The sequence below is a fragment of the Schistocerca americana genome, chromosome X, assembly GCF_021461395.2.
Source record: "Schistocerca americana isolate TAMUIC-IGC-003095 chromosome X, iqSchAmer2.1, whole genome shotgun sequence".
NCBI lineage: Eukaryota > Metazoa > Arthropoda > Insecta > Orthoptera > Acrididae > Schistocerca > Schistocerca americana.
In genome coordinates this window covers 763461908-763489539 of record NC_060130.1, presented here as the reverse complement: position 1 = coordinate 763489539, position 27632 = coordinate 763461908, and the positions used below count along the sequence as shown (strand labels likewise).

The following is a 27632-nucleotide window of genomic DNA, read 5'->3' as shown; positions in this document are numbered from 1 at the left end:
ATGAGAAATTATTGGAGAAACAATTATACATTAACAATCATGCATCAAAAATAGACTACCCCAAATATAATCAAACTGTTAACTCCTATTTAATATTCAGACAACTGCACACACTTTACTTCCAGAGACTTAATATGATAACCTTCACCATAATGTATTGATCATATGTCAGTATAACAATTTTCTGCAATAGATCTGACACAAGTATTTCTTATTATTCCATATTATTACAGAAACATGAAACAAGAGCACTATGATAACATAAGGTAACAAGGAAGCCCTGAAACAAAATCCACCCTATTAGATACACCTTCACACAAAAGCTGGTTTTAGAACTGTACAGAAACTGTGTTAGAAGGAAAAAGTGGAAGTTATAGTTAAAATAAAGTTTTCTAAATGAAGCTATGCCTCAGTTGGCTAGGCAATAATGCTTCTTGGGAACTTTACTAAGTAGCAAGTAGGGCAACAAGCTATCTTGTTCAAAATGTTATAAAATTGACTACTGATTTCATGTGATTTCATTACAGGGCGTGATGCTTGAAAAAATGTCTTAACATTTTTTATGGTACTTAAGATTTAAATTAAATACCCCTGTGCAGGCTCCCAAACAACTGTATAATGCTTCAAAGAAACATGCCTATTAAAGAGTTTAAATGAAGTTAAAGCAACACATGCAAAAGGCAAAGAAAGCCTTGTACTTTAGTTAGCACAAACACTGTTGATTTCAAGCAACAATGAAAAAGTGTAAAAACTTTGTGCAAATAATGTAAGCATAAGCTTCAGCACACAATATACCACATCAAAAAAAGGTGAAAATTTTTTATTTCAGTGTCTCAAACAGCACCTTCTTGCCACAAAACTCGCACTGTGTGGTGCGGTGGAACTGTGTCCTCACAAAGTCATGCTGTTTGTGGCCCTCCTCTGCAGGTAATGAACGTGTGGCACTTTGCTGCAACTTGACGGTGGTAGACATGGGCGCTTCTCCACCACTTGTAAATTTAAATGACAGCAATATATCCCCAAAGCAGAGGCAGGGCTCAAAACCAGAGTGAGATGACAGCTTGTGACTTCGGCTAAGCACATCAGAAACACACAGCTTACACAAAATGAAGAAAACAATTATTTTAAACTTAAAACACAGTGATTATAAAGTTCACAATCTTGATTAATTAAAACAACAAAAAGAAAAAAATCATTTCTGTCATAATATTCAAAAGTTCACAAAGATTTTGATAAGTCATAAAACAAGAATTCAAACTGCCTGAAGTCTCACTTTTGTCAGATATTACACCAAAGAAATTTGATAAATACCCTACAAAAGAGGAAAATAACAAGGTATTGACCTCTAGTGTACAAAGGCAGATGGCTCAATAATACTATATGATGAATTCTTATTTGTGTTCTTCTGTTTGTTGCACCATAACCTGTTGTATTATTGTGAATACAAAATTATAAGAAACATCAAGTACTCATGAGAAATAGGTATAGATACAGGAAGCATGAGAGGTAGTATGTAAGAATACTACATTTAGGCTAAGAAGCTATCCTACTTATAAACTTCAAGATAAACAAAACTAATTGCAAAGCTATTTTGTTCATGCAATTTAAGCTCTTCTTGGTTTTGGTCACAGCTAGATAATCATAACAACTTGCCTAATTACAAATTATGTTTTGCAGAAGGTAAAATTATCAGAAAATGTTACTTAGGATCTATAATAACTAATAACTCGTGTGTGAGTAATAGACTGGTATGGTTTCATCCCAAGATGAGCTAATCAGTCTCTGCAAATGTCTTGACACTTTTCATAAAATCATTTTTAAATTACAGTAATTGTGCGCACGACTACACACACACACACACACACACACACACACACACACACACACACACACACTAAAGGTGATGATCTCATGTGACTCATTGCTTGGTAAAAGCCGTTCATAGCTGATGCCACGTGGGATGCTTACATGTCATACGTACTACGATTGTCCGTCTAATATTGGTGATTGTAATAATTGTGCTTATGGTATAGTGTTGTGTTTTTTCCGCTGGTGATGAGAGAAGGGAGAAGACGAACCTGTTGCAGCCACATTTCCTGCTCATTACAAACAGCACTGATGTGATCATCAAATGTACCATTCCCATGCGGACGGACACAGATAGATCATTATCAATACTGTAACATGCCGTTGCTGTATAAGACACTGAAGAAGTTTGGAAGTTAACTCCAGACACTGGGATAAAGTAAGCCATCCCAGCACTGCTCCACAGGACACGGGCACTGAGGGGTGTCCATCATTTCACTTGTGGGCAGGTGCAGGTTGTGTAGGCTACCCGACATGCAACCCTAACGCAGGCATTGTGCGCATGCTCCAACCACCAACAATTGGCCTTGCTTCGACAATAATTCACACCTCAAAGAGGGTCAGCACCGACAACAGTTTGTAATGTTGGTAGTTACGACCTTGGCAACAATGACAACATTATTTCAGAATGGCACAAAAGTCTGGGAAATATACTTGCATCAACTACAAAATCACTTTACCACTTTCAAGGTAAATGATCCTGATCTTCAGAAATTGTTCTTTTTGTCTCAGGAGGTAGCATGTTGTCTTAGAAAAGTAAACCATCTCTATGATACCAATTAGTTGTCACTTTTCAGGATCTGTCAAGTGCTTTCAGAGTATTATTGTTGCAAATCACATAAAGTGCTTACCAGATCAGAATTCTACCATCAGGCAGGATAAGGCGCTGCTGTTGGCAACACTATATAAAACAACAAGTGTCTGGAAAAGTTGTTAGATCAGTTACTGCTGCTACAGTGGCAGGTTATCAAGATTTAAGTGACATTGAATGTGGTGTAATAGTTGGCGCATGAGTGAAGGGCACGCATCTCTGAGGCAGCAATGAAGTGGGGACTTTCCTGTACAACCATTTGACAAGTGCATCGCGAATATCATGAATCTGGTAAAACATCAAATCTCCAACATCACTGCAGCTGGAAAAAGAACCTGCAAGAAAAGGACCAACAATGACTGAAAAGAATCATTCAACGTGACAGAAGTGCAACCTTTCCACAGACTGCTACAGATTTCAATCTTGGGCCATCAACAAGTGTCAGCGCGTAAACCGTCCTACGAAACATCATCAATACGGGCTTTCAGAGCTCAAGGCCCACTCATGTATCCTTGATGATTGCACGACACAAAGCTTTACTCCTTGCCTGGAACCGTCAACACCGACATTGGACTGTTGATGACTGGAAACATGTTGCTTGGTCGAATGAGTCTCATTTCACATCGAGCGGATGGACATGTATGGGTATGGAGACAACCTCTTGAACCCATGGACCCTGCATGTCAGCAGGGGACTGTTCAAGCTGATGGAGGCTCTGTAATGGTGTGGGGTGTGTGCAGTTGGTGTGATACGGGACCCCTGATATGTTTAGATATGACTCGGACAGTTGACACTTAAATAAGCATCCTGTCTGATCACCTGCATCCATTCGTGTCCATTGTGCATTCCTACAGACTTGGGTAATTCCAACAGGACATTGCAACAGAATGGCTCCAGGAACACTCTTCTGAGTTGAAACACTTCTGCTGGCCACCAAACTCCCCAGACATGAACATTATTGAGCATATCTGGGATGCCTTTCAATGTGCTGTTCAGAAGAGATCTCCACCCCTTTGTACTCTTATGGATTCATGGATAGCCCTGCAGGATCCATGGTGTCAATTCCCTCCAGCACAAGTTCAGACATTAGTGAGCTCCATGGCACATTGTGTTGTGGCACTTCTGCGTCCTTGCAGGGGCCGTACATGATATTAGGCAGGTGTACCCGTTTCTTCGGCTCTGCAGTGTATGTGTGGTGCCTGTTATTTTGGACATTTCTGAAAGAACAGGCACCACACATCTATATATATGCACCTGATGACGAATAATGATACCTTCAGTACAGGTGCACATTACATCTAAAGTCTTGTGGGAATCAGGTGAAGCTGCGAGTAACAAGGATAATGGACAGTGGGCACTACATTTGTAGTGTGCAGCAAGTTGAGGATCTGGGCTGGGCAGAAAGTGTACTTGGATAGCTGAAGCAGATAAGGTGACAGCCTGCGTAAAGCAAGAAATCCAGGTTAGAGTCCCAGTCTGGCACAAATTTTCATTTGCAGCCATTGGATTTATTACAATGCCTGATTGCGGCTGAGGTCTGAAATTCTCTTACCTTCTCCAGTGCTTTGTTTGGATTCAGAATCTTCCCTCTAGTGATTCTAATCACAGTATAGCATTTCGTGCTCACCAAGTTCGACTACTGTCTTATTTCAAGCATTTCATATGGTATCCATGCCATTGGCATCCTAAGCATTTCAAAATGTTTTTGTATTGTGAGAAATGTGCCCATTTAACAGTATTTGCAATTCTTGTGCATCTCTCAAGGCCAAGAAGCCACACAACAGTAGATCAGTGTCTAAAATTCAATCTTTAGTAAACTCCCATATGGGAAATCCACAAAAATTGTTTACAGATTTACAAATCTTAGACAAAACTACAGTATTTCAGGTGGACACAGAAGTTTCTGCATTTTTTATCAATTTAAATATGCACTGCCTTACAAACACCTGGAAGAGACAGTCAGATATCACAATTAACTCCATACGCATACACTCCATCGGTGAGTATGTAAATAGTTAGAGCTGCTGTACTCTGTAACAGGTAGAATGCCTACCAAAATTCATTAGTATTGGTAGAACTATGTGTTGTTACAATGCCTGGAACAGTATATAAGCAGCATAAATGGTCTCAGAAATTCAGTGATCACTGTGAAGGATACAGAGATGCTATATACTTGTGTGAGACAGCATTATCAGCATCTGATGAGAGTTTGAAAATAGCCTCCTTGTGGGCCCCCAGTTGGCCAGCTGGTCAAATCCAGATTTGTGGGGCATTCGGATGTGGCAGTGGCCCCATGTTGGACTGCATGGGAACATGAGGGCAATTATTGCTGTAATCTCCACCAAGCATATCTTAACCTCTTCACATCTGGGCCTGCCACCTGAGAACAAGTAATGGACTCCCTGCCAAATACTGTGTCACCTCACACCACTTATAGAAGACTATCAGTAGCTGGAATAGGGAATTAATGTCCTATGCATATGCTGCAGTTAACACAACACAAATGGTTGCATTTGGAGTAGTACTGTGTGCTGGGAAGCATGGACTGCTGATGGGTGGTGTCGCATTGTGTTCCATAATGAATCACAGTTCTGCACTACGCTGCATGATCATTTTTGGTGAATATGGGGGCGATCTGGGGAGCATTCCCATTCTTATAATGTTTTGGACAGGAACAGCAATGTTACTCCTGGCACCATGATGTGGGTAGCCATTGGATATGACTTCAGGTCATGGCCAGGAGTGACTGAGGGAACTCTGATGGCACAGTGGCACGTCATGGACATCCTGTTTCCTCATGTGTTCTCTCTCATGTGGCAGCATCATGGTGCCATTTTTCAACAGGACAACACTTGCCTGCACATTGCAAGTATTTCTATGAACTGTCTGTGTCATGTTGAGGTACTCCCATGCCCAGCAAGCTCCCCAAATTTTCCCTGATGGAACACACGTGGGGCCAGCTCACATGTTTACTCCATCTCCATGCCAGTATCCAGGATATCAAGGAACAGTTACAACAATTGTGGGCGAAATGCCTCAGGGGAGGATGCAACGTCTTTATGGCACCATTCCCAACTGAATCAATGCACACATCTATGCCAGAGAGGGTGCAATGCCCTACTGACAAATGGGCTCATACTGCCAAGTTCTTTGTTAATTTGACTCAAATTTGTATCACCCATCCAAGGGGGTGCGGGCTGGATGTCATGTGTAGTATCATTTGATGTCCCCCTTTGAGCTTACAAAGCTGTCTTACCCAATATTTTTACTCGATGCACAGTTTTCGAGATAATCTCATCTGAAACTTCAGATAGATCAATGTGTATATCAGAAACTTCCATAGATACTGCAACTTACTAACATGAGTTGAGAGCTTTGTGCACCTGTGCATGTAAGTGTGTGTTTTAGCTAATTATATGCTCCATAGATTATAATTGCTATCTCTTGTTATGAGATGGAGTGAGCGCGTTTGCAATTATAAGGCATTTTCTAAGGGAAAAGTACTGTAACACGAAGTTAAATTAAATTAATTATCAATTATAGACTTTACATATCTGGGTGAGAGGTCAAATATTTTTATAGCTGAGTTCCTCACTCCTTTCTGTGTCACACTAATGCTGGATGATAGATAGTGCAAGACATTTCTCCTTGCTATTATTTTATTTATGAATGATACTGCTGTTATCAAACTGTGATCAACTGTTGACAACAAACTTCATACTGGCGAAAATATATTGTGAAGCTGTTATCAACATGCCCAACTGAACTGCTTATAGATGTTGACTCTGAAATTATTGGTATATCTGAACACTTCTTAAATAAGGAGATAATTCAGAGGCTTCCTTTACCAGGATACAGGTTGGCTGGCAGCTTTTCGAGGAGCTCTTTGCGGTGTGGGGGTGTAGCCATGTATGCGAAAAACGACATCCCATTTGAGTCAATTGATGTTTCAAAGTACTGCACTGAAAAGGTGTTTGAATGTTGTGCAGGTGTGGTTAAATTTAACGGAGCTAAACTTCTAACTGTTGTTATTTATAGATCCCCAGACTTCGATTTCACAACATTTTTGCTAAAGCTAGAGGAGGTTCTTGGTTCACTTTATAGGAAATACAAAAAGTTAGTTATATGTGGTGACTTGAATATTAATTGTATAAGTGATTGTGCAAGGAAGAGGATGCTGGTAGACCTCTTTAATTCATATAATCTTATGCAAACCGTGTTCTTTCCAACGAGAGTGCAAGGGAACAGTAGAACAACCACAGACAACATTTTTGCTCATTCCTCATTACTAGAAGGGCATTCTGTTAGCAAAAAGGTGAATGGCCTTTCAGATCATGATGCACAAATTTTAACTTTAAAAGATTTTTGTGCTGCAACACGTGTTAAATATAGTCATCAGCTCTTCAGGAAAGCTGATCCAGTTGCTGTAGAGACCTTTGTAAACCTTATAAAGGAACAAGAGTGGCAAGATGTTTATAGCGCTGATACAGTAGACGATAAATATAATGCTTTTCTCAAGACTTTTCTCATGCTCTTTGAAAGTTGCTTTCCATTAGAACGTTTAAAACAGGGTACTAGCACAAACAGGCAGCCTGGGTGGCTGACTAGAGGGATCAGAATATCTTGTAGAACAAAGTGGCAATTATATCAAAACGTTAGAAACAGTCAAAATCTAAATGCAGCAGCCCATTACAAACAGTATTGTAAGATGCTTAGAAATGTTATTAGGAAGGCAAAAAGTATGTGGTATGCAGATAGAATAGCTAAGTCTCAGGATAAAATTAAAACCATATGGTCAGTCGTAAAGGAAGTTGCTGGTCTGCAGAGACAGGTCGAGGATATAGAATCAGTGCGTAGCGGGGATGTCCGTGTTACTGATAAGTCGCATATATGTACAGTATTTAATAATCACTTTCTGAATATAGCAGGTGAACTAAATAGAAACCTAGTCCCAACAGGGAATCATATAGCGCTCTTAGAAAAAAGTGTTCCGAGACTGTTACCTGAAATGCTCCTCCATGATACGGACAAGAGGGAGATTGAGTTAATAATTAAATCACTAAAGACAAAGAACTCTCATGGATATGACGGGGTATCTAGCAGAATACTGAAGTATTGTTCTATTTATGTTAGCCCAGTTCTCAGCCATATCTGTAACTTTTCCTTTAGGAGTGGTCGGTTTCCTGACCGATTAAAGTACTCGGTAGTGAAGCCACTTTATAAAAAGGGAGACATTGATAATGTTGACAATTTTAGACCTATTTCTATGCCATCGGTGTTTGCTAAAGTTATCGAGAAGGTTGTATATGCAAGGTTACTGGAGCATTTAAATTCACATAATTTGGTGTCAAATGTTCAGTTTGGTTTTAGAAATGGTTTAACAACTGAAAATGCTATATTCTCTTTTCTCTGTGAGGTTTTGGACGGATTAAATAAAAGGTTTCGAACGCTAGGTGTTTTCTTTGATTTAACGAAGGCTTTTGACTGTGTTGACCACAAAATATTACTGCAGAAGTTGGACCACTATGGAGTAAGGGGAGTAGTTTACAATTGGTTCGCCTCTTACTTTAAGAACAGAAAGCAGAGGGTAATTCTCTGCAATATTGAGAGTGGTAGTGATGTTCAGTCTCAATGGGGCACTGTTAAATGGGGCGTTCCCCAAGGATCGGTGCTGGGGCCACTGCTGTTCCTTATTTATATAAATGATATGCCTTCTAGTATTACAGGTGATTCAAAAATATTTCTGTTTGCTGATGACACCAGCTTGATAGTGAAGGATCTTGTGTGTAATATTGAAACAGTAACAAATAATGTAGTTCATGAAATAAGTTCATGGCTTGTGGGAAATAATTTGATGCTAAATCACAGTAAGACTCAGTTTTTACAGTTTCTAACTCACAATTCAACAAGAACCGATATTTTGATCAGACAGAATAGGCATATTATAAGCGAGACGGAACAGTTCAAGTTCCTACGCATTCGGATAGATAGTAAGCTGTTGTGGAAAGCCCATGTCCAGGATCTTGTTCAGAAGCAAAATGCTGCTATATTTACCTTTAGAACAGTATCTGAAATAAGTGACACTTCAACACGAAAAGTAGTCTACTTCGCATATTTTCATACGCTTACGTCGTATGGTATTATTTTTTGGGGTAATTCTTCTGATTCAAAAAGGGTATTTTTGGCTCACAAACGGGCTGTTCGAGCTATATGTGGTGAAAGTTCGAGAACCTCTTGTCGACCCCTATTCAAAAATCTGGGAATTCTGACATTGCCCTCACAGTATATATTTTCTTTAATGTCGTTTGTTGTTAGCAATATTAGCCTATTCCCAAGAGATAGCAGCTTTCACTCAGTTAACACTAGGCAGAAATCAAATCTGCATGTAGAACACACTTCCTTGACTCTTGTGCAGAAAGGAGTACAGTATTCTGCTGCATCCATTTTCAATAAGCTACCACAAGAACTCAAAAATCTTAGCAGTAGCCCAAACACTTTTAAGTCTAAACTGAAGAGTTTCCTCAAGGCTCACTCCTTTTATTCTGTTGAGGAGCTCCTGGAAGAGCTAAAAAATTAAGCAAATTCCAGTGTTACATTGTTGATTTTCTTTATTTAAACTTACGACTTGTCACCTGAATATGTTTTTTTATATTTCATTTTATCGGTTTCTAATATCATGTTATAATTTCATGTATTGACTTGTTCCATGACCATGGAGACTTCTCCTTAATTTGGTCCCACGGAACAATAAATAAATAAATAAATAAATAAAATAAAAACTGTTTAAAGAGATGTCTTACAGAAATTCTGCAGAGGACATTACATCTTACCTTTACTACATACTTCAGTCCAACATAATGATGAATTACCACAGAATATGATGTCTTAATCAAACAGTAAATGAAAACAGGGAAAATAAGTCAATTTTTTGACATTTTCCTATCAAAAAAGTTGTAGAACTTGGATATTTATAAAGATCTGTGATATGTGATTTCCAGTTGAGGTTCTTATCAATAATTCAGAACATTCTATTTCATTTATTGAATTACCCTCTGCATTATTTAAGTCACTGCATTCCACTTGCAGCTGTCAATTTTGCTTCATTTGTTGTACTAATGTACAAATTCGTGTACTTATTCGGCCATAAGACATTTTCAATCATCTAGATAAAAAGAAGTGATGTGAATTCAGTGCATCAAAAATTATATTAAAATTAAATTCAGTGGCAAACCAAATCATATAACATGCTAATCCTGCACATTAAGAGAACAAGAGTGGGTCAAGTATTGATCCTTGTGGTAATACACACACCAAAAAAAAGTTTTGCATCACCCCAATTCCCAGAACTCCTGAAGATACATGTCGACTGTGGATACTGTATCACAGACACAGACCCTTTGACTGTTCAGAGACGTCACTAAACCTGCCAGAGGTGTAAACAACCTTGCATGAGCAGCGCCTATTAGGCGGAGGGGGTGTGACAGCCTATCAGTTCCAGTCATTACACCAGGAAGGAGGTACACAGCTCATGTTGTCTGTAGTTCAACCATGCCTAGACGGTCAATACCGCAGTTCGATCGCGACTGCATTGCTACTTTGTGGCAGGAAGGGCTCTCAACAAGGGAAGTGTCCAGGCGTCTTGGAGTGAACGAAGTGATGTTGTTCGGACATGGTGGACATACAGGGAGACAGGAACTGTCAATGACATGCCTTGCTCAGGCAGCCCATAGGCTACTACTTCAGTGGATAACTGATACCTACGAATTATGGCTCGGAGGAACCCTGACAGCAATGCCACCATGTTGAATAATGCTTTTTGTGCAGCCATAGGACGTCTTGTTATGACTCAAACTGTGCGCAATAGGCTGCATGATGCACAACTTCACTCCCGATGTCCATGTCAAGGTCCAGCTTTGCAAGTATGACACCATGCAGCGCGGTACAGAGGGGCCCAACAACATGTCGAATGTACTGCTCAGGATTGGCATCATGTTCTCTTCACCGATGAGTGTTGCATATGCCTTCAACCAGACAATCGTCAGAGACATATTTGGAGGCTACCCGGTCAGGTTGAACACCTCGGACACAGTCCAGCGAGGGCAGTGAGGTGGAGGTTCCCTGCTGTTTTGGGGTGGCATTATGTGGGGCCAACGTACGCCACTCGTGGTCAAGGAGGGCCCTGTAATGGCTGTACGATACGTGAATGCCATCCTCCAACGGATAGTGCAATCATATCGGCAGCATATTGACGAGGCATTCATCTTCATGAATGACGATTCGCACCCCCATCATGCACATCTTGTGGATGATTTCCTTCAGGATAATGACATCACTCAGCTAGATTGGCCAACATGTTCTCCAGACATGAACCCTATGGAACGCCTGGGATAGACTGAAAAGGGCTGTTTATGGACAACGTGACCATCGACCACTCTGAGGGATCTACGTCGAATTGCCATTGAGGAGTGGGACAATCTAGACCAACAGTGCCTTGATGAACTTGTGGATAGCATGCCTGATGAATACAGGCATGCATCAATGCAAGAGGATGTGCTATTGGGTATTAGAGGTACCAATGTGTACAGCAATCTGTACAGATTCCGGAACTCTCAGAACCGAGGTGATGCAAAACTATTTTTGATGTGTGTAGTAATTATCCCCCATTCCGAAGATACTGTCTTGTTGTGTACGCTGTGCATCCTTTTAGTTAGTCACTATAAGAACCAGTTACCAGTAATATCACTGATACCAGAACACTTGATCTTCTCAGCACATTCAAATGCTTCAGACAAATGTTTGTTTATTTTAAAAGCTTTAAGAGTTTTCACTCAAAAAATTTTGAGGCATTATTTTTCTGCGTGACCTCTGAGTATTTTCCTGCTTAATACGATATTTAGCAGCTAACGTCCCAACCTCTTGTGTACAGATTCTGTAACTATGAAAGCAACAATATGCTCTGTTACTCTCCTTTCAGAGGGTGATCATCATTTTTCTCTTTACAAACTGTGCTTTATATACAAATGTCAGCTCTTTTTTTGTTTAAGCTTCAGATACACAGAACTATAAGTGCAACATTATATTAGTAAAACCATATTTGTCACCTTATGTTGTTTCAGTTACAATGAAATCTTCAATTTTTGGAAATTTTAGTTAAGACAGAGGATAATCCAAAAGAAACACTTTTTAAATGAGACTCTAGGGACAGAATGTACTCTTGATATGAACTCCATCGTTACTTCAACCCTGGGACATTCACTTGAAAACAATATTTCATAAGAACTGCACACTTCTGGGAGAATAAACCATTTGAAACTCATTTTACACACTCACGCAGACTCAGTGCAGGGTGCATACAGAATTTCAATACATATGCTTATCAGTACAAAAATTGACACGTGTGTTTTTGATCTCTAATACCTTGGCCAAACCACCATAAATGTTATTTCATCTCAGAATCCTACATTGATAAACTTATAACAGAAAGTCTAGTCAGAAATTGTATGTTTTGTGAGGCTTCTTAGCAGGGTACATGTGGATGCAGGTATAACAAACGGACAACTGCAAATTAAACAGATCGCATAATTGCAGTATCTCATGACATTTTATCAAGAAAGCGCTGTTTCCTTTTGGCTCAGGCCTTAATACTCAACTGGCTGCAAATCCATTTGTGTTGAACAAATGGTCAGATTTTAGTAAGAATGTAAATGAATCTGCCACAGTTTTGATGAGAGGAATCATCCTAGCACTTACAGTGATTACAAGTATGATATGTATCTAAAACCAAAATCAAGATCATTAAACCATGATTTTAAATCAACCACTAATCAGACCAATTTGTGTTACAAGAGTACCCTGGGTCTTACATAAAATAAATATTAAACTCTAAAACAATGAAATAAATTAATTCCATTTAAAGAACTAACCTAGTGAACAGTATCAGCAATCTTCTCGCACAATAATGGCATTCTGAGAATATGCCCTTTTTTCTGTTTTCTATGGTATAAGGGATAATTCCATGCAAACTGTCAGCAGTACAGCAGACAATATTTTGCAAGCATGCAGCATAATAGAAAGATGCATGCTTATATTTTACAGTAATTACAAATTTTGTAGTAATTACAACCCTATCACAACAAAAAGATCTCTCACATAAAAAATATTTTCATTGTTAATAAGGCTAGTTTCACCCAACTGTTAAATTATCACTGCTGCAACAGCCACCAGCACAACTCCAACTCCAACTCCTCCTCCTCCTCCTCTTACTACTATTACTATTACTACTACTACTACTACTGCTGCTGCTAACAGTAATAATACTAATACTAATAATCATAATCATAAACATGAATTCATACATTAGGCAGTTTACACATACCTCATAGCAGTATGTGGATCAGGTGGAAGCAAGGCACACATCCTAGAATGGTGACGTTGTTTTGAAGCTGTAATCACAGATTCAAGTGGAACACTTACATGGCCCAATAGTGCTGTCTGACTGATTCCCTTTCCCCAAACACTAATGTTCAGATACTGATGTCTTTCAGTGATAGTGAATTCAACTGTTTCACTAAATGCAAGGACCTGAAATATTTACAAAATATCTGCAAGTCAGAAAAAATAAGTTATTTGGAAGATGGTTATTTATATTCATAATATGATTATTTCAAAGAACAAAATCTAAGATAGATAAATTTTAATCATAAATACTTTGAGAATATGGTCATTATTTGTATAAATCACACACACACACACACACACACACACACACACACACACACACACACTCACACTCTCTCTCTCTCTCTCTCTCTCTCTCTCTCTCTCTCTCTCTCTCCATGAATCTCCTCAAAAGCAAAGGTATGGGAAGATACAGAATGACTGATGTGAAAGTTAAAAAATTCTTTTTAAGCACTGCAAAAATTATAGTTGATATACAGAGTAAATATCTAAAAAGTACACCAAAAAGTTTTTGAAGTATGTGTCTTCTAATTATGGACTACTACTGATACATGTCTAAAAGTGAATCAATATTGCAAGTATTAAACTTTGAGGAACAGCACAGAAAATATATTGCAAGTATTAAACTTTGAGGAACAGCACAGAAAATGTTGACAGTACCAGCTGTATGTGTACATCACCTGGGAATAAAATCGATATGAACACATCACATGTTAAGATATAAAGGCTAAGATTCTCACAACTGATTTGTGATAATCTATTACACATAAAATACAATGTGGCATCAGAAAAGAAAGGCAATGATAATAACACCACAAAAAATCCTGACAACAAGTGACTAGAATTATATGATATATATGACTGATGTAAAAACAAAATAAAAACACCAATTCTTATTAATTTAAGCAGTCACATAATCAGCAATAGTTACTTATCCAAACACAAAGTCCAATATACAAATTCCATACCTTTGCACTTCTAGAAGACACTACCAACAGGAACAGCTTCCATCAAAAACCAAAGTAAATTTTCTACTAATAAACCTACATTGCATTGGGTATCTAGCACCACTGTCAGATCTCAACACAAATTCTTGTAGAGAGAGAGAGAGAGAGAGAGAGAGAGAGAGAGAGAGAGAGAGAGAGAGAGAGAGACAGAGGGTGGGGGCGGGAGGGGGGGGGGTGGGGGGGAGACAGATGGAATCAAATTAAAAATATTTGGAGACAGTCATTTATACAATCTTTCAAACTTTCTATCAAAATCTGCTAAAGAGATCATGAGTGTGTCAGCTGTTGTTAAGCCTGGAGTGAAGTTTGAAAATGTGAGCACCAGAAAAGAACATGCCAGTTCTGTCAGGTTTACTACAATTAAGGGAATGCATTTATAAAAAATTTTTGGTCATCATTACCTTGCAGTTGCTATCTACTACAAATATTATACTGAAGAATCTACTGGTGAAATTTGGTCTGGTGGACTGGTCTTGTGTGAATAGTAAAATTTGATAAAAGCATCAAAAATTAAGACACTTCTGTTGAGAGTTAGAAAACATTCTTGATATCAACAAATATGCAAAAGCTAGTTTTACAAAGCATGGACTACACCTAAATTGATCTGGTAACAAGAGGTTTGCATCAGTCATAACAAAGCTGTTGACAAAAAAAGTGCAAAATTAGCTCTAACAACAAACAAGCCATCACCCTTAACGGTCATATGCAGGGAAATAAGGAGCCAATTTCAACAGGATCTGGTGCCACATTTGCAGTCCAGGACAAATATTCCACACACAAGTGGAAGTTCCTTTTTCTTGTAGTCAAACTACTTTTAATGATGCTTTACCTGATAATATGCAGAGAAGTAGCAATTTCATTATGGATTTGAACACTGGATGTCTCTTTGAAGAAACAATCACCAAGCTTTAGGATATACAAATTCTGTTAGAAAGTATGAAACAGACAGTAAATGTAATATGACTAAATGAACATTGGGTTAAAATTGAAATTATTATTCCCCTCAATAAACTTAGAGGCTACAAGCTGGCTACCAATTTTTGTGGAGCTAATGGATATAGATGCTCTTGCATCTTAGTTAACTCCTCAGTAAACTATGAAGTCAGACAGTATTTTAGCCATCTAAATAAACAACTTACATTTGAAAGTATAAGGGGCAATCAAAAATTTTCCATATAAAGGGTACACAGTCCAGAATTAGTATACCAATCAGGCAAAACCACTGTGAGTATTGAGGCAATCATCCAATTGATGCATCATGTTGAAGTTATCTGTTTGGTGAAACACTGTGTCCTGCTATGTGGAGAAGTCCATAACTGCCTGCTGCACGGCCTCATCGGACAGGAATCACTGACCCTTCAAGCCCGCTTTTTAAGGGACTGAAGATAATTGCATACGGTAAGGTCAGGATTATAGGGTGGGTGCTCAAGTATCTCCCTCTTGAGTTGGTGTAATTTCTGTGTTATGATATTTGTGATATGGGGACATGTGACATCATAAAGTACCAGCACCCCTTGTTGCAGTTTTCCTTGACATTTCACCTTAACTGCTGCCCCATACACATTCTTCATTCTATAATGATGTCTACTCGTATTTGTACTTTGGCAGCCAAAAAATGAACAATAGTATGTCTGTCCAGTTTGGACACTTACCACAGTTCACATTTTCGCATGTACCACATGCACATCGGGAAGACACAAATGCCACACTAATCCCTTGCCTATATGTTGGTGCTTATATACCCACACTAGAGTTGCAATACACTGCATATATGCTGCAGCAACACTCCCAAGCAGAAACTTTTTGATTGCCCGTTATTGTTGTATAAAACTTAAACCAAATAACAGGTTAATAATCAGTATATATCGCATCCCTGTGCACCATATAATGTATTCCTAGGTTCATTTGAAACACTGACACATAAATTAAAAAGCAAAAAACTGCATAAAAAACTAGTTATATGAGCCCACTCAGTGGGTTCAGATGAAGTTCCCACCAGAATAATAAAAATAGTCTCCAGACCGACTAAAATATGCTGAACTTCAGTCAGTTCATAAAAAGAGAAAAAAGGTAAAATGGGGAGCTATAGATCTAGCTCACTGTTTGTTTTCTAAAAAATATGTGACAGAGCAGAATATAATCAGATAGAAAATTATAATTTATCCCACAGCATTATTTTATTCAATCAGTGTGGTTTCAGGAAAGGCTGCAACAAAACCACACAATAAATGAATTGGTCACAGAAGTTAGCAGATGTCTCGATAATAGAATTTGTATATCAGGCACCTTTTGTGACCTCACGAAAGCTTTTGGTACTGCTTCTCTGCACATTACTGAGGTATGGTTTTCAATGAAGATCTCTTATTTGGATATCATTGTACTTAGCTAACAGAAAACAAAGAATACTTCATCATAACAGCAGCAACAAATTCCCCTCTGGCTGGAAACACACACAATTAAGTGTTCCACAATATTTGGGCCACTACTATTTTTGTATTATATCAGTGATACGCCATACCATGTTCAGTTCGATACCATCCTTTATGCAGACAACCCAACAGTAATAGCGTGCCATAAAACTGATACTTAGTTAATCTTCCATATTGAGCAGACACTTGGGGGAAGTAGAAACATGGGTCAAAATAATTATCTGAAATTAAACTTTGCAAAAACAGAAATTGTTCATTCCACCACAAAACAATCTGTGCTACATGTAGATGAAATACACTATATGGATAAAAAATAGGACATAGTATGCTGTGTCAAATTCCTTGGTGTACTAGTAAATAAGAATATGCCATGGAGTAATCATGTGGACAGCATACTGAATTGACTGAACAGTCTCATTTATATCATGAATGTATTATAAAACATCACTAATTTAGTTGTAAAAAGTGTATATCACAAATATTTTGTTTCAGTCATTCGGTATAGTATATTTTTCTGGGGATCTGAGGAAATTACCTTACTTAATGTAACTTTAAGAAAAAGTATGAAAGTCTCCTTTTTCACAAAGAGAAACCCACAACTTTTTGAGGACAAGTGCTTCTTGTATTGGTATGAGGTAAGGCATACAAGAAGTTACATGTTATCTAGCCATAAACTAAAATTACGTGAAAAAACTCTATATTATATGGGCATGAAATTTAGGAATAAAATCTGGGGTGTGTGGAGTGTGACCCAAATCTAAAAAATACAGAAGGAGACCTGGAAACATATCTGAAAAGTAATGCTACTATAGCGTAGAAGATTTCTTGGATGACAAAAATGTGTGTGTGAATGTATGTATGTATGTATTTATGCATGTACGTGTGTGTGTGTGTGTGTGTGTGTGTGTGTGTGTGTGTGTGTGTGTGTGTGTGTGAATTCTGCTGAGGTCATTGGTCCCTAGACTTACACACTACCTAAACTAAGAACAACACACACATCCATGCCCGAGGGAGGACTCGAACCTCCGACGGGAGGGGCTCACAATCCGTGATATGGTGCCTCAAACCGCGTGGCCACTTTGCACGGCACTTGGATGATGACCATGTAAAATAGTATGTATCTAAAGAAGTAACACCGTATGTATTATAATCATAGATTATTATTTTTTAATGATAATCCTGTAAAACAGTACCTGTCTGAAGAAGTAACAACATATGTGTTGTACTTGTAACCTTAGATTAACTTTATTGGTCTGCATATAGTGTTGGGGGGGTGGGGGGGTAAATTTGTGTCTGAAGCACAAAGTACTACTGTGACTTGAAAATTTACCGGCAATAAGTAACAACAGTCATGGCATCTTAGTACACAATTATTTTGGTCTACAAATGTGTCCTCAAGCTGTGGCCAGTTTCATAAAAAATATGTTCTTGGGTTTCACCAGACAATATCATGTACAGCAACCAACACATAAAGGATGAGACTGATGAAATGAATTTGTTTAGCTTGCCACATACCTTAAATTACAGGTGATTCCCTACTAAGTGAAGTACATTTCAATCCAGATATATCTGCATTTATTCCTTTCACTGCTCAAAAGATACATGTGTGTCATTTTCCATGTGGCTGTTTAGTAGCGGAAGAACATGTCTGCAGTAAATTGCTAGTTTACTGCTACTGAGTTTATCAAATCTGATGAACTTTGTCACAGCATGAAAATAAATTCAACTGTGAAAAACACCCTGATGACAGCAGACACATATCACAGTGTGGACTACAAAAGACACTGAAAGTGTTGGAGAGCCATCCTGATCTACAAGGGTGAATCAAATATAAATAGGATTTTATTTATTTATTTTTTAAATTAATTTATTGAAACACAAAATGCAGTTACTATGTATTCTTCCACATAGTTTGCCAATTTAGAAATACATTTTTCCCAGTGATAAGGAAGGTTTTTTATCGCAGCATCACAGAATGAAGCTTGATGCGTCAGGAGCCAATTGCACACAAATTCCATCATGCCCTCATCTTCTTCAAATTGGTGCCCCCCTAGAGTCTCTTTGAGGAATCAAAACAAATGGGAACCACAGAGCAATAGGTCTGGACTGTAAGAAGGATGATCAAATTGAGTCCAGTGTATTTCCTGTAGTTTGGAGACTACTAGAGCAGCAGTATGAGGCCTAGCATTGTCACACAGGAGGATGACCTATCGAATTGGTTGGTCTTGTCTTTTGTGGCAACATGCAACCCTCATCTTCTTCAACAGCTCACAGTAGTATGCAGCATTGTGTGTTGCTCATGTAAAAACTCAATGAGTAAAATGCCTCACTGGTCAAAAAACATGGTTGAAAGAGCCTTGCCAGGTGACAGTCATGTCTTGGCTTTCACTGAGGCTCCCTCCCCTTTCCTCCATCACTCCTTACTGGCTTGTTTGGATTCAGGACTGGAGTGGTGGACCCACATTTCATTGCAGGTGATGATCCAATTGAAAAAATGCATCACCTTCGTTTGCAAACCTTGCTGTAAGCCTCTGATAGACCTCCAAATGCCTGAACTTCTGATTTTTGGTCAAAAGGCGAGGGACCCATCTAGACCACCCTTTATGGAACTGTAGGTCATTTGCGATGATTGTTTGACACCTCTCATAACTTATTATGATATGTTCTGTAATTTCTGATACTCTTGCCCCAACTATCACCTTCAAGAACATCTCGAACCACATGAATGTTTTTGTTTCTAACGCCGGTCCGAGGACACCGACTGTGTTGCTAATTGTCCACATGCTCTTGTCCTTTCTTGAACTCTTTATATGCAAACACACACATCCTTGACAATGTTTGCTCACCGAGCTGTGCAATCAATCTCTGGAAGATTTCAATTGTTTGAACTCCTTTGTGAGCAAGAAATTTTATAATTGTGTGCTGTGCAAGAGAGGAGTGCACCTGTTGCCCAACACTGTGAGTATGAAGCTTTTGGGAATATGTAATACCCAGCTCTCCACTCCTAACAGTCACATCAACAATACTACAAGTGTGGGTCCAGTCCTATAAACTGTTGATGCTCAGGAACAAAAATCCAATTTTTTATTTGATTCACCTTCATATCACCATTAACTACTCCCCACAAATCACAGTGTTTGGTCACAGCTATGTCCACATTATGCACATCTAACCTCCCAAACACAGTCAACAACAATGAGTTCAGGTAACCTGAGGGGCTAAACAACCTACATGTCCACATTGTGTTTCTCAAAAAATTCTGGCACAAATGTGACAGACTTACCAGGAACCTCATTACATTTCATGCAAATATCTTCCACATGAGGACACATCCACCACCTGTCTGACAGACCCTTTTGGGAAAGAAGGAGGCATCACCGCATGTAGTTAGCAAGGTTCTTGTACTGTTCCATTGGGTTGGATCAATGTGTACAGTAGCTCATTAGTCCAGACATCCTTTATCCAGGTATCGATCATTCAGTGGTGGCGTACCTGCACTGATGTTAATCTCTGTGCCCTGTGGTGGGTGGTGAGCACAGATACACACATGGGGCAGTGGCTTCCATACATCATTGTGAAGTGGTTGTTCTGCACGATATAGTATGTACAAACATACAAGGTGGCATTCTGAGATGGAGTGCCCCATGCTTCAGACACCTATAATCTGGCCATGATGAAATGCACTGATAGTCCAGATCTTGGTGATTTTGTGCTCAATTGTCACATCAACAGTCAATACAGAGTCTGGTGCAATAAATGTCTCATGTCACAATAAACTATTCAGTTTCCTGGTTCATGATGAGTATTTTTTATTTTAGCTGTGGAACTTCAACATTGAAGAAACAATGTATTAGCTATGGATTCACAAATGAAATTCTCTTTTGAAAACTATGGAGAAGTTATGCATTTTTATCTATGAACTATTACAGCTGTCAGTTTCTTGGTTAAGGGCAGAGGTCTGTATTTACAAGAAAATTGTCTACACATTCATCACCATAAAACTGTTTTTTTTTTTCTAACATGACATGTTAGTCTCCTCTAATTATGCCAATACAAATTAAAACTATTGAAATGAAATTTGCCATATAAAATATGGGGAGTGATAGGATATTTACAACTTGTACAGAAACCAGATGGTAGTTATAAAGAGTCAAGGGGAATGAAAGGCAAAGGGAGGTGAGAAGGGAGTGACACAGCATTCTGGCCTATCCCTGAGGTTATTCAATCTGTACATTGAGTAAGCAGTAAAGGAAACCAAAGACAAATTTGGAGTAGGGATTAAAATTCAGGGAGATGAAATAAAACTGTGAAATTTGCTGATGATACTGTAATTCTGTCAGAGACAGCAAAGGACTTGGAACAGTAATTAAAACAGAATGGATGGTGTCTTGAAAGGAGAATATAAGATGAACATAAAATAAAGTAAGACTAGGATGATGGAATGTATTTTAATTAAATCAGGTACTGATGAGGGAATTAGATTAGGAAATGAGACTCCGAATGTAGTAGATGAGTTTTGCTATTTGGGCAGCAAGATAACTGATGATGGATCAAGTAGAGAGGCTATAAAATTTAGACCGGCAATGGCACAAAGAATTTTTCTGAAGAAGAGAAATTTGTCGACATCAAATATCGATTTAAGTGTTAGGAAGTCTTTTCTGAAGGTATTTGTATGGAGTGTAACCATGTATGAAAGTGAAATGTCGGCAATAAACTGTTTAGACAAGAAGAAAACAGAAGCTTTTGAAATGAGGTGCTACAGAAGAATGCTTAAGATTAGATAGGTATATCATGTAACTAATGCGGAGGTACTGAATAGAATCACCGAGAAAAGAGATTTGTGGCAAAACCTGACTAGAAGACGGGATCAGTTGATAGGACACATTCTGAGACATCAAGAGATTATGAATTTAATATCAGAGGAAAGTGGTGGGGGGTAAAAATCATAGAGGGAGACCAAGAGGTGAATACAGTAAGCAGATTCGGGATGCAGGTTGCACTAGGACTGTTAATATTTTTAAAAATATCGGGAATCCGATATATTGATATTTTGTCTGCACATTGTATATACACTGCCAGTTTTAGAGCTGTATATTTAACTATTGATGTATTACTAAATATTCTGTACATCAACAAGCCAGCAGCCTGCTTATCCCCCCTTAGAGCAAGAACTGAAAGGAAAACAATGCCCACTCACACCTGGCAGTAACCACATTGCTAACAATGGTAACTGCAGGTAAGTGGCACAACAAAAGGTGTCCAATGGGTTTGTCATTCAGTTTCGCCACATACTGGATTTGTCTGGAACACTTCATGTTGACTTCCCTGTTTTTTTCATTTCTGCAAATGCCAGTGAGCTAGCAGTTATTGTGTGAAAATTGCATGGTGGAGTTAAACACAGCAGTTTCTGTTGATAGCACTGAGCACTGATTACATCATTATTTACCTCACACATCTCTGCCCACCACATGGACCATTCTTGTCATTTAGATTTTTGTTCATGAGTTTCATTTTCAGAGAGAACAACTGTTTTTGAAGAATGCCGCAGATATGAAGAAATAGCACACTAGTTGCATTAAAAAGTAGTAAGATTCCTTCACACAGTGAAAGTAAAATTTATGTTCTACTCCAATTTCAAAAGAACAATGACAAATGTTTATTGAAAATTACAAAAAAATATAACAAAATAAAAATATTGGCACTCAATAGTGCCATTTTGGTATTGATATATCAGTGAAAAAAATATCATCAATACATATTGATACTTTTGTGAAAAATATTGATGTATCAATGACAGCTGCTAACCCTTCCACCTCTGGCATCTGTTAGCACTTGGCATGCATGTATAACAACATCACAGAGGTAGAGGCCGACATCAGAAATGTGGCCTGTTGAGCAGTTGAGCAGCAGACAACTAAGTGAAATGATTTTCTAGGAAGTTGTTAAGGCTCTGGTGGGAAGTAAAAAGAATCTGTTCACCTTGGATCCATATCATGAGGACACCATTAATGAAACTACACCACAGGACTGGTTTATCAATCTGGTAAGTTCACTAAGATTAAAGAATTCTGATGCTTGTCTACGATTCCTGCTTCACTGTTATCTGGAATGCTGCTCTTTAATCAAGACAGTATCATCTTGTGCACAAGGCTCTCTCATGCCTGTAACATTGTTGCAAATGACATATCAACATTAAACATATTGGCAACTCAAAACTATATACTGCATTATAATCAATATTCATTACAGCACTGAGTACAGTAGTACTAAAAATAACCCATGGCAAAGCAATAAGCACTCATGTGGTATCCTCTCAACATGAACCTGTTCATGGCCCACTAGCATCCTTACAGCTGACTTGTAATGACCTTTAGATTTCACCAACACATTTAAAATAAGAAGAATCTGCTATATCCGCATGTAGGCACTGATCAGCACATGTGTCAGAACCCAGGAGAGAAATGGACGAAGCCGAAGGGGGAAGAGCCACCTTCAGAAGAGAACACAATAGCAAGTGGTAGTCAAGCTAAACATGGTTGACTGATGTCAGAAAAAACACAGACCAGGACAAGCCCAAAACAACCTATGCAACAACCAAGTGCAAAGCAAGAACCTTTGCCACAACAATGTCAACGGGCCAAGAACAAAGAGAGAGACTATCCAAAATTTGACCAGGATTGTTATTTAATAGTCCGTAGTACAGTAATTATAGTAACCAACAATAAGAGACATGAGTACAGAACTGACTGACTGTTTGCTAGGTGGCCATATTTATACCGGCCATGAGGAAACTACTGCCTAGTATATTCAGATAGTGAGATGGATGACGTGCTCACTATGCAAGTGCAGTGTTGCAGTGATCCTACATCCTCCAATGGCCATCAAGGTCCATTTCCTGCACTAGCATACAACATCTGCAGAGCCCAATATCTGATCACTCCCCTATGAAATAAGTACATACAAGTGGAAATGCTCTGTACAGTGCTGTGGGGGGCTGGAATGGAGGTACAGCAAAGACCCAAGCCCTTTGACTACTGGCTGCAGGAAGGTCGCATATGCGAACTGTAACTTTTACTGAGCTCCAATCACATGACTGTGGGAACATATTTGCCCTTGATTCATTTGATTTGTGGCTTTAATATTCAGGACAATGTTTTGTCAGTGTCTGCATTCAATGCAAAATACAGTGTAGCTAGCTTGCTGAAAGAATTCCCTGAACTCTTTTCTGAAGGTTTAGGCAAGGCTAACAATTTTGTTGCACATTTTACTATGAAATGCAATGCTCAGCCAAAATTTTGCCGAGCCAGAACTGTTCCCATTGCATTACAAGACAAAGGGGCTACGGAACTTAAAGAATTGCAAGATAGCGGAGCTATTGTGCCCATACAATCTAGTCAATTTGCAACTCCACTGGTTTTGCTACCCAAACCTTCAGGTCACATTTGCCTCTGTGTTGAATTTAAGTCTACAGTCAACCCACAAACTGTGATTGATACTTATCCATTGACACGCCCAGAGGATCTCATGGACAGACTAGGTACTGGTTGTTACTTTTCAAAAATTGATTTGCGAGACACACATCTTCAAATACCACTACATGAAAAATCTCAAAAAGCATGTGTATTGTGAACACTCATTTGGGCTTCTTTAAATATTTGCATTTGCCTTAGGCAATGCTCCCAAACCCACAATTTTCCAATGGTATTTGGAACAGCTAACTGGTCAAGTACCAAACTCTTCAAACTATTTGGACGATATTGTCGTAGCAGGTAATACACCTGAAGAACACAGTGAAAATTTGTGTGCTTTGTTTCATGTGTTGTCCGATACAGGACAAAAGTGCAGACTGGACAAGTGTGAATTTTAAGCCCGAGTTACGGTATCATGGCCTTGTCATCAACAGTCAAGGTGTAGATCCTCTTCAGTCATATTTGTTAGTCATCGGTGACTTGCCAGTTCCTCGTAATGTCACAGAATTGCAGTCAGTCTTAGGCAAAATGACCTACTATATTCAGTTCATACAGAGAGCTGCACAAACTGTGGCACCATTGCATTGCTTGCATCGCAAAAAAGTCCCCTTGGTGTAGACAGGTGAGTGCCAAGAAGCTTTTCAAAAACTTAAAGGTGCATTGCTCAGGGATTGATGCTTAGTTCACTTTGATCCTAACAAACCAATTGTACTGCACATTGATGCTTCCTCTTACGGAATCGGTGCAGTGCTTTCACACAGAACTGGTGATAAAGACAGGCCTATTGCTTTCGCATAAAAAGTGTTATCCAAAGCTCAGTGTAACTATTCACAAATAGAGAAAGAGGTGTCAGCTAGGGTGTATGGTGTCACCAAATTCCACCAAAATTTGCATGGCAGAAAATTCTACTTAGTAACAGATCACAAGCGACTGCAGTCCTTGTTTCATCTGATGAAGCCGCTTCCTGTACAAACTGCCCAAAAATTGCAAAGATGGGCTTTATTGTTGTCTCAATACCAGTACAAAATTCTGTATAATCTGACAACTCAACTTGGTAATGCAGACACACTTTCATGTCTTCCGACTGGCCTTGATACAGACTTCCACGCTTCTCATCCATCATGCTGTCACATCAATGCTCAGGCTTCTGAATTGTTTCAGTCCTCTCCTCTGACCTATAGGAAAATTGCACAGGCCACAGAAGCTAATTCTGATTTGAACATTTTGCAAAAATACATTCGCACATCTTGGCCTCACTCGTTGCATAGCATAAAGAACTCTATAGTGTGCTGATACTTTGCACGTCGGCATAGCCTTGCTATACAGAAAGGTGTGATTCTTGTTCAAAATGACAGTGGACAGTCACATGTGTTGATCCCCACAGCTTTGAAAAAAGAAGTGTTGCAGATACTTCACCAAGGACACTGGAGATTGTTCGTATGAAACAGTTAGCGCATCGACACTGTACTTGGCAGGGTATGGACACGCAAATAGAACAGATGACGTAACAGTGTCATGCATGTGCAGAAAATCTGTCCGCTCCACCACAAAAATTCTCTGCTTGGCCTAAGTTGCAATCACCATGGCAATGTGTGCACATAGACTTTGCAGGACCTTTGGGGAACATCTGTTGGTTGATTGTGGTACTCTTACAGAAAGTTTCTTTTTGCTGTGCCAATGAACTCAACAACCTCATGTAGCACAGTTCAGGTACTGTCATCTATTTTTTGCCTCGAAGGTTTGCCTGAAGTCATAGTGTCAGACAATGGTCCTCAGTTCATGTCGAATGAATCTGAAACATTCTGTGAACACAGTGGCATACAGCATCTAACTAGTGCACCATTCAATCCACAGTCAAACAGCAAAGTAGAATGTTTTGTCAGAACCTTCAAGCAGCAGATGGGCAAACTTCACACTGCACACACCAGGGATCAAGCATTGCACCTGTTTCTCACCTCCTATCATTCACACCCATGAGACAGACCATCGCCAGCGGAATTGCATCACAGTCATCACCATTGGACATTGCTCCACACTCCTCAGCATCCGGCACCAAAGTAAGGCCACAAGTATCACTTCATGCTGCATGATTATATGTTTTTTAGGGTTTTTAGTAGTAGTAGCAGCAGCAGCAGCAGCAGCAGACGGAGTGCACAAGGCAAGATCCTTCATCGACTTTGCACATGCATGTACCTCATTTCAGGCCCCGACAGACTGCAGTGCTGACATCACAATCAAATTTGCCACTGTTATGTCTACGCTGATCCTTCTGTATCTCTTCCCCCAGATTCACGGATCCCATGGACAGTGTGGCCACAGCAGCCACCAGAAGATGTCAGCACAACACCACACGATGACCCCATGGAGACGGAGCCTTCATCTTCTCCGTCTCCTCTCGTCCTACCGATGGAGCTGGAGCCACCCACACTGCAGCAGCCAATGCCTACTACATCTTGCTGTGGGCCTCAGGAGGTGGATTCGTACCCATCTGGTTGTTTTCCAGGGGATGTTTCCACCACAGTGAAGGCCGGATGGTGGGGTACGGCCAGATGCCTGAAGTCTCCTGCAGCTACAGCTTCCTCCGGTCCAGCACAGCATCCATGATCCTGCCTCACCTCCCCTCCCATTGTCGAGCTCCTTACACGATGATGGTCTGTCACTTTGGAGGTGAGGGATGTTCTCGTGTAAAGCCAAGTGCCGACACACCAGGAGGGAACATTAGAGCAGAGAGGTTTCTGAGATGATGTCAGCTAATTGCAAGTGGACCAGCCCCTCTGCAGGACAACAAAACAACGGCATTGCCCTCTACATCAAGAGGACATAACTGCTGTGCCACCTGGCCTTGGCCCAGTTCGCCGAGTTCCACAGCAGCAAGTTTAAGAATAGCATCAAGACTAGTCATTTCGCTTCTACTATGTAACAGTGTCTATACTGAAGAGATTTCTTATTTTGTCTGTCACCCTTTGCTTGTAACACATCTGTATTTCTCAAAGTTATTTTCTGTAATAAAAACTCCATTAATACTACTTGCTTGAATTGTTGTCTAGTGATCCAAGAATGCAGGTTCCCTAGGCACCTTATATTTGACGAGTAGGCAGGATACAACAACTATCAACACATCACTAAGTTTGAGTGAGGTCAGGTAGTAGGGCAATGAGAAGCTGGATGTTCCTTCTGCATTACTGCAAAAAAACTTGGCAGCAATGTAGCAACTGAACATGATTGCTGGCAGCAGTAGTGACAAGAATGTATGGTCACAAGAAGACCATTTTCTGGACAGCCACATCACACTACCAAGAGGGAAGACCATTAAGTTCAGCATATGGCTCTGGCACATTGTACAGCATCTGCAGCAACAATCTGAGCAGCAGTTGGCACCACAGTGACACAATGAACTGTCACAAAGTCCTATAGCATGCATTCCACTAACCCCAAACCACTGCCAATTCCGAATTCACTGGTGTCAAGCAAGAGCTCACTGGAGGGCAGGGTCGAGGTCTGTAATGTCTTCTCATGAAAGCTGGTTCTGTCTTGGTACCAGTGATGGCCGTGTGTTGAAGAAAGCCAGCTGAGGGTCTGCAACCAAACAGTC

The 27632-nt window shown here is 39.5% G+C and overlaps 1 protein-coding gene across 2 annotated transcripts in view; it reads right to left on the bottom strand.

Annotated features, from left to right (window-relative positions):
* LOC124555784 (PDZ domain-containing protein 8) overlaps positions 1-27632 on the bottom strand; it is a 236876-nt gene that overhangs the window by 57882 nt on the left and 151362 nt on the right. For both annotated transcript variants that reach the window (XM_047129838.1, XM_047129840.1), the window contains exons 9-10: positions 13053-13258; positions 845-1073 (exon numbers count right to left, since the gene is read on the bottom strand). In XM_047129838.1, coding sequence (XP_046985794.1) covers positions 845-1073; positions 13053-13258 — 435 coding nt within the window. The remainder of the gene's footprint in view (positions 1-844; positions 1074-13052; positions 13259-27632) is intronic.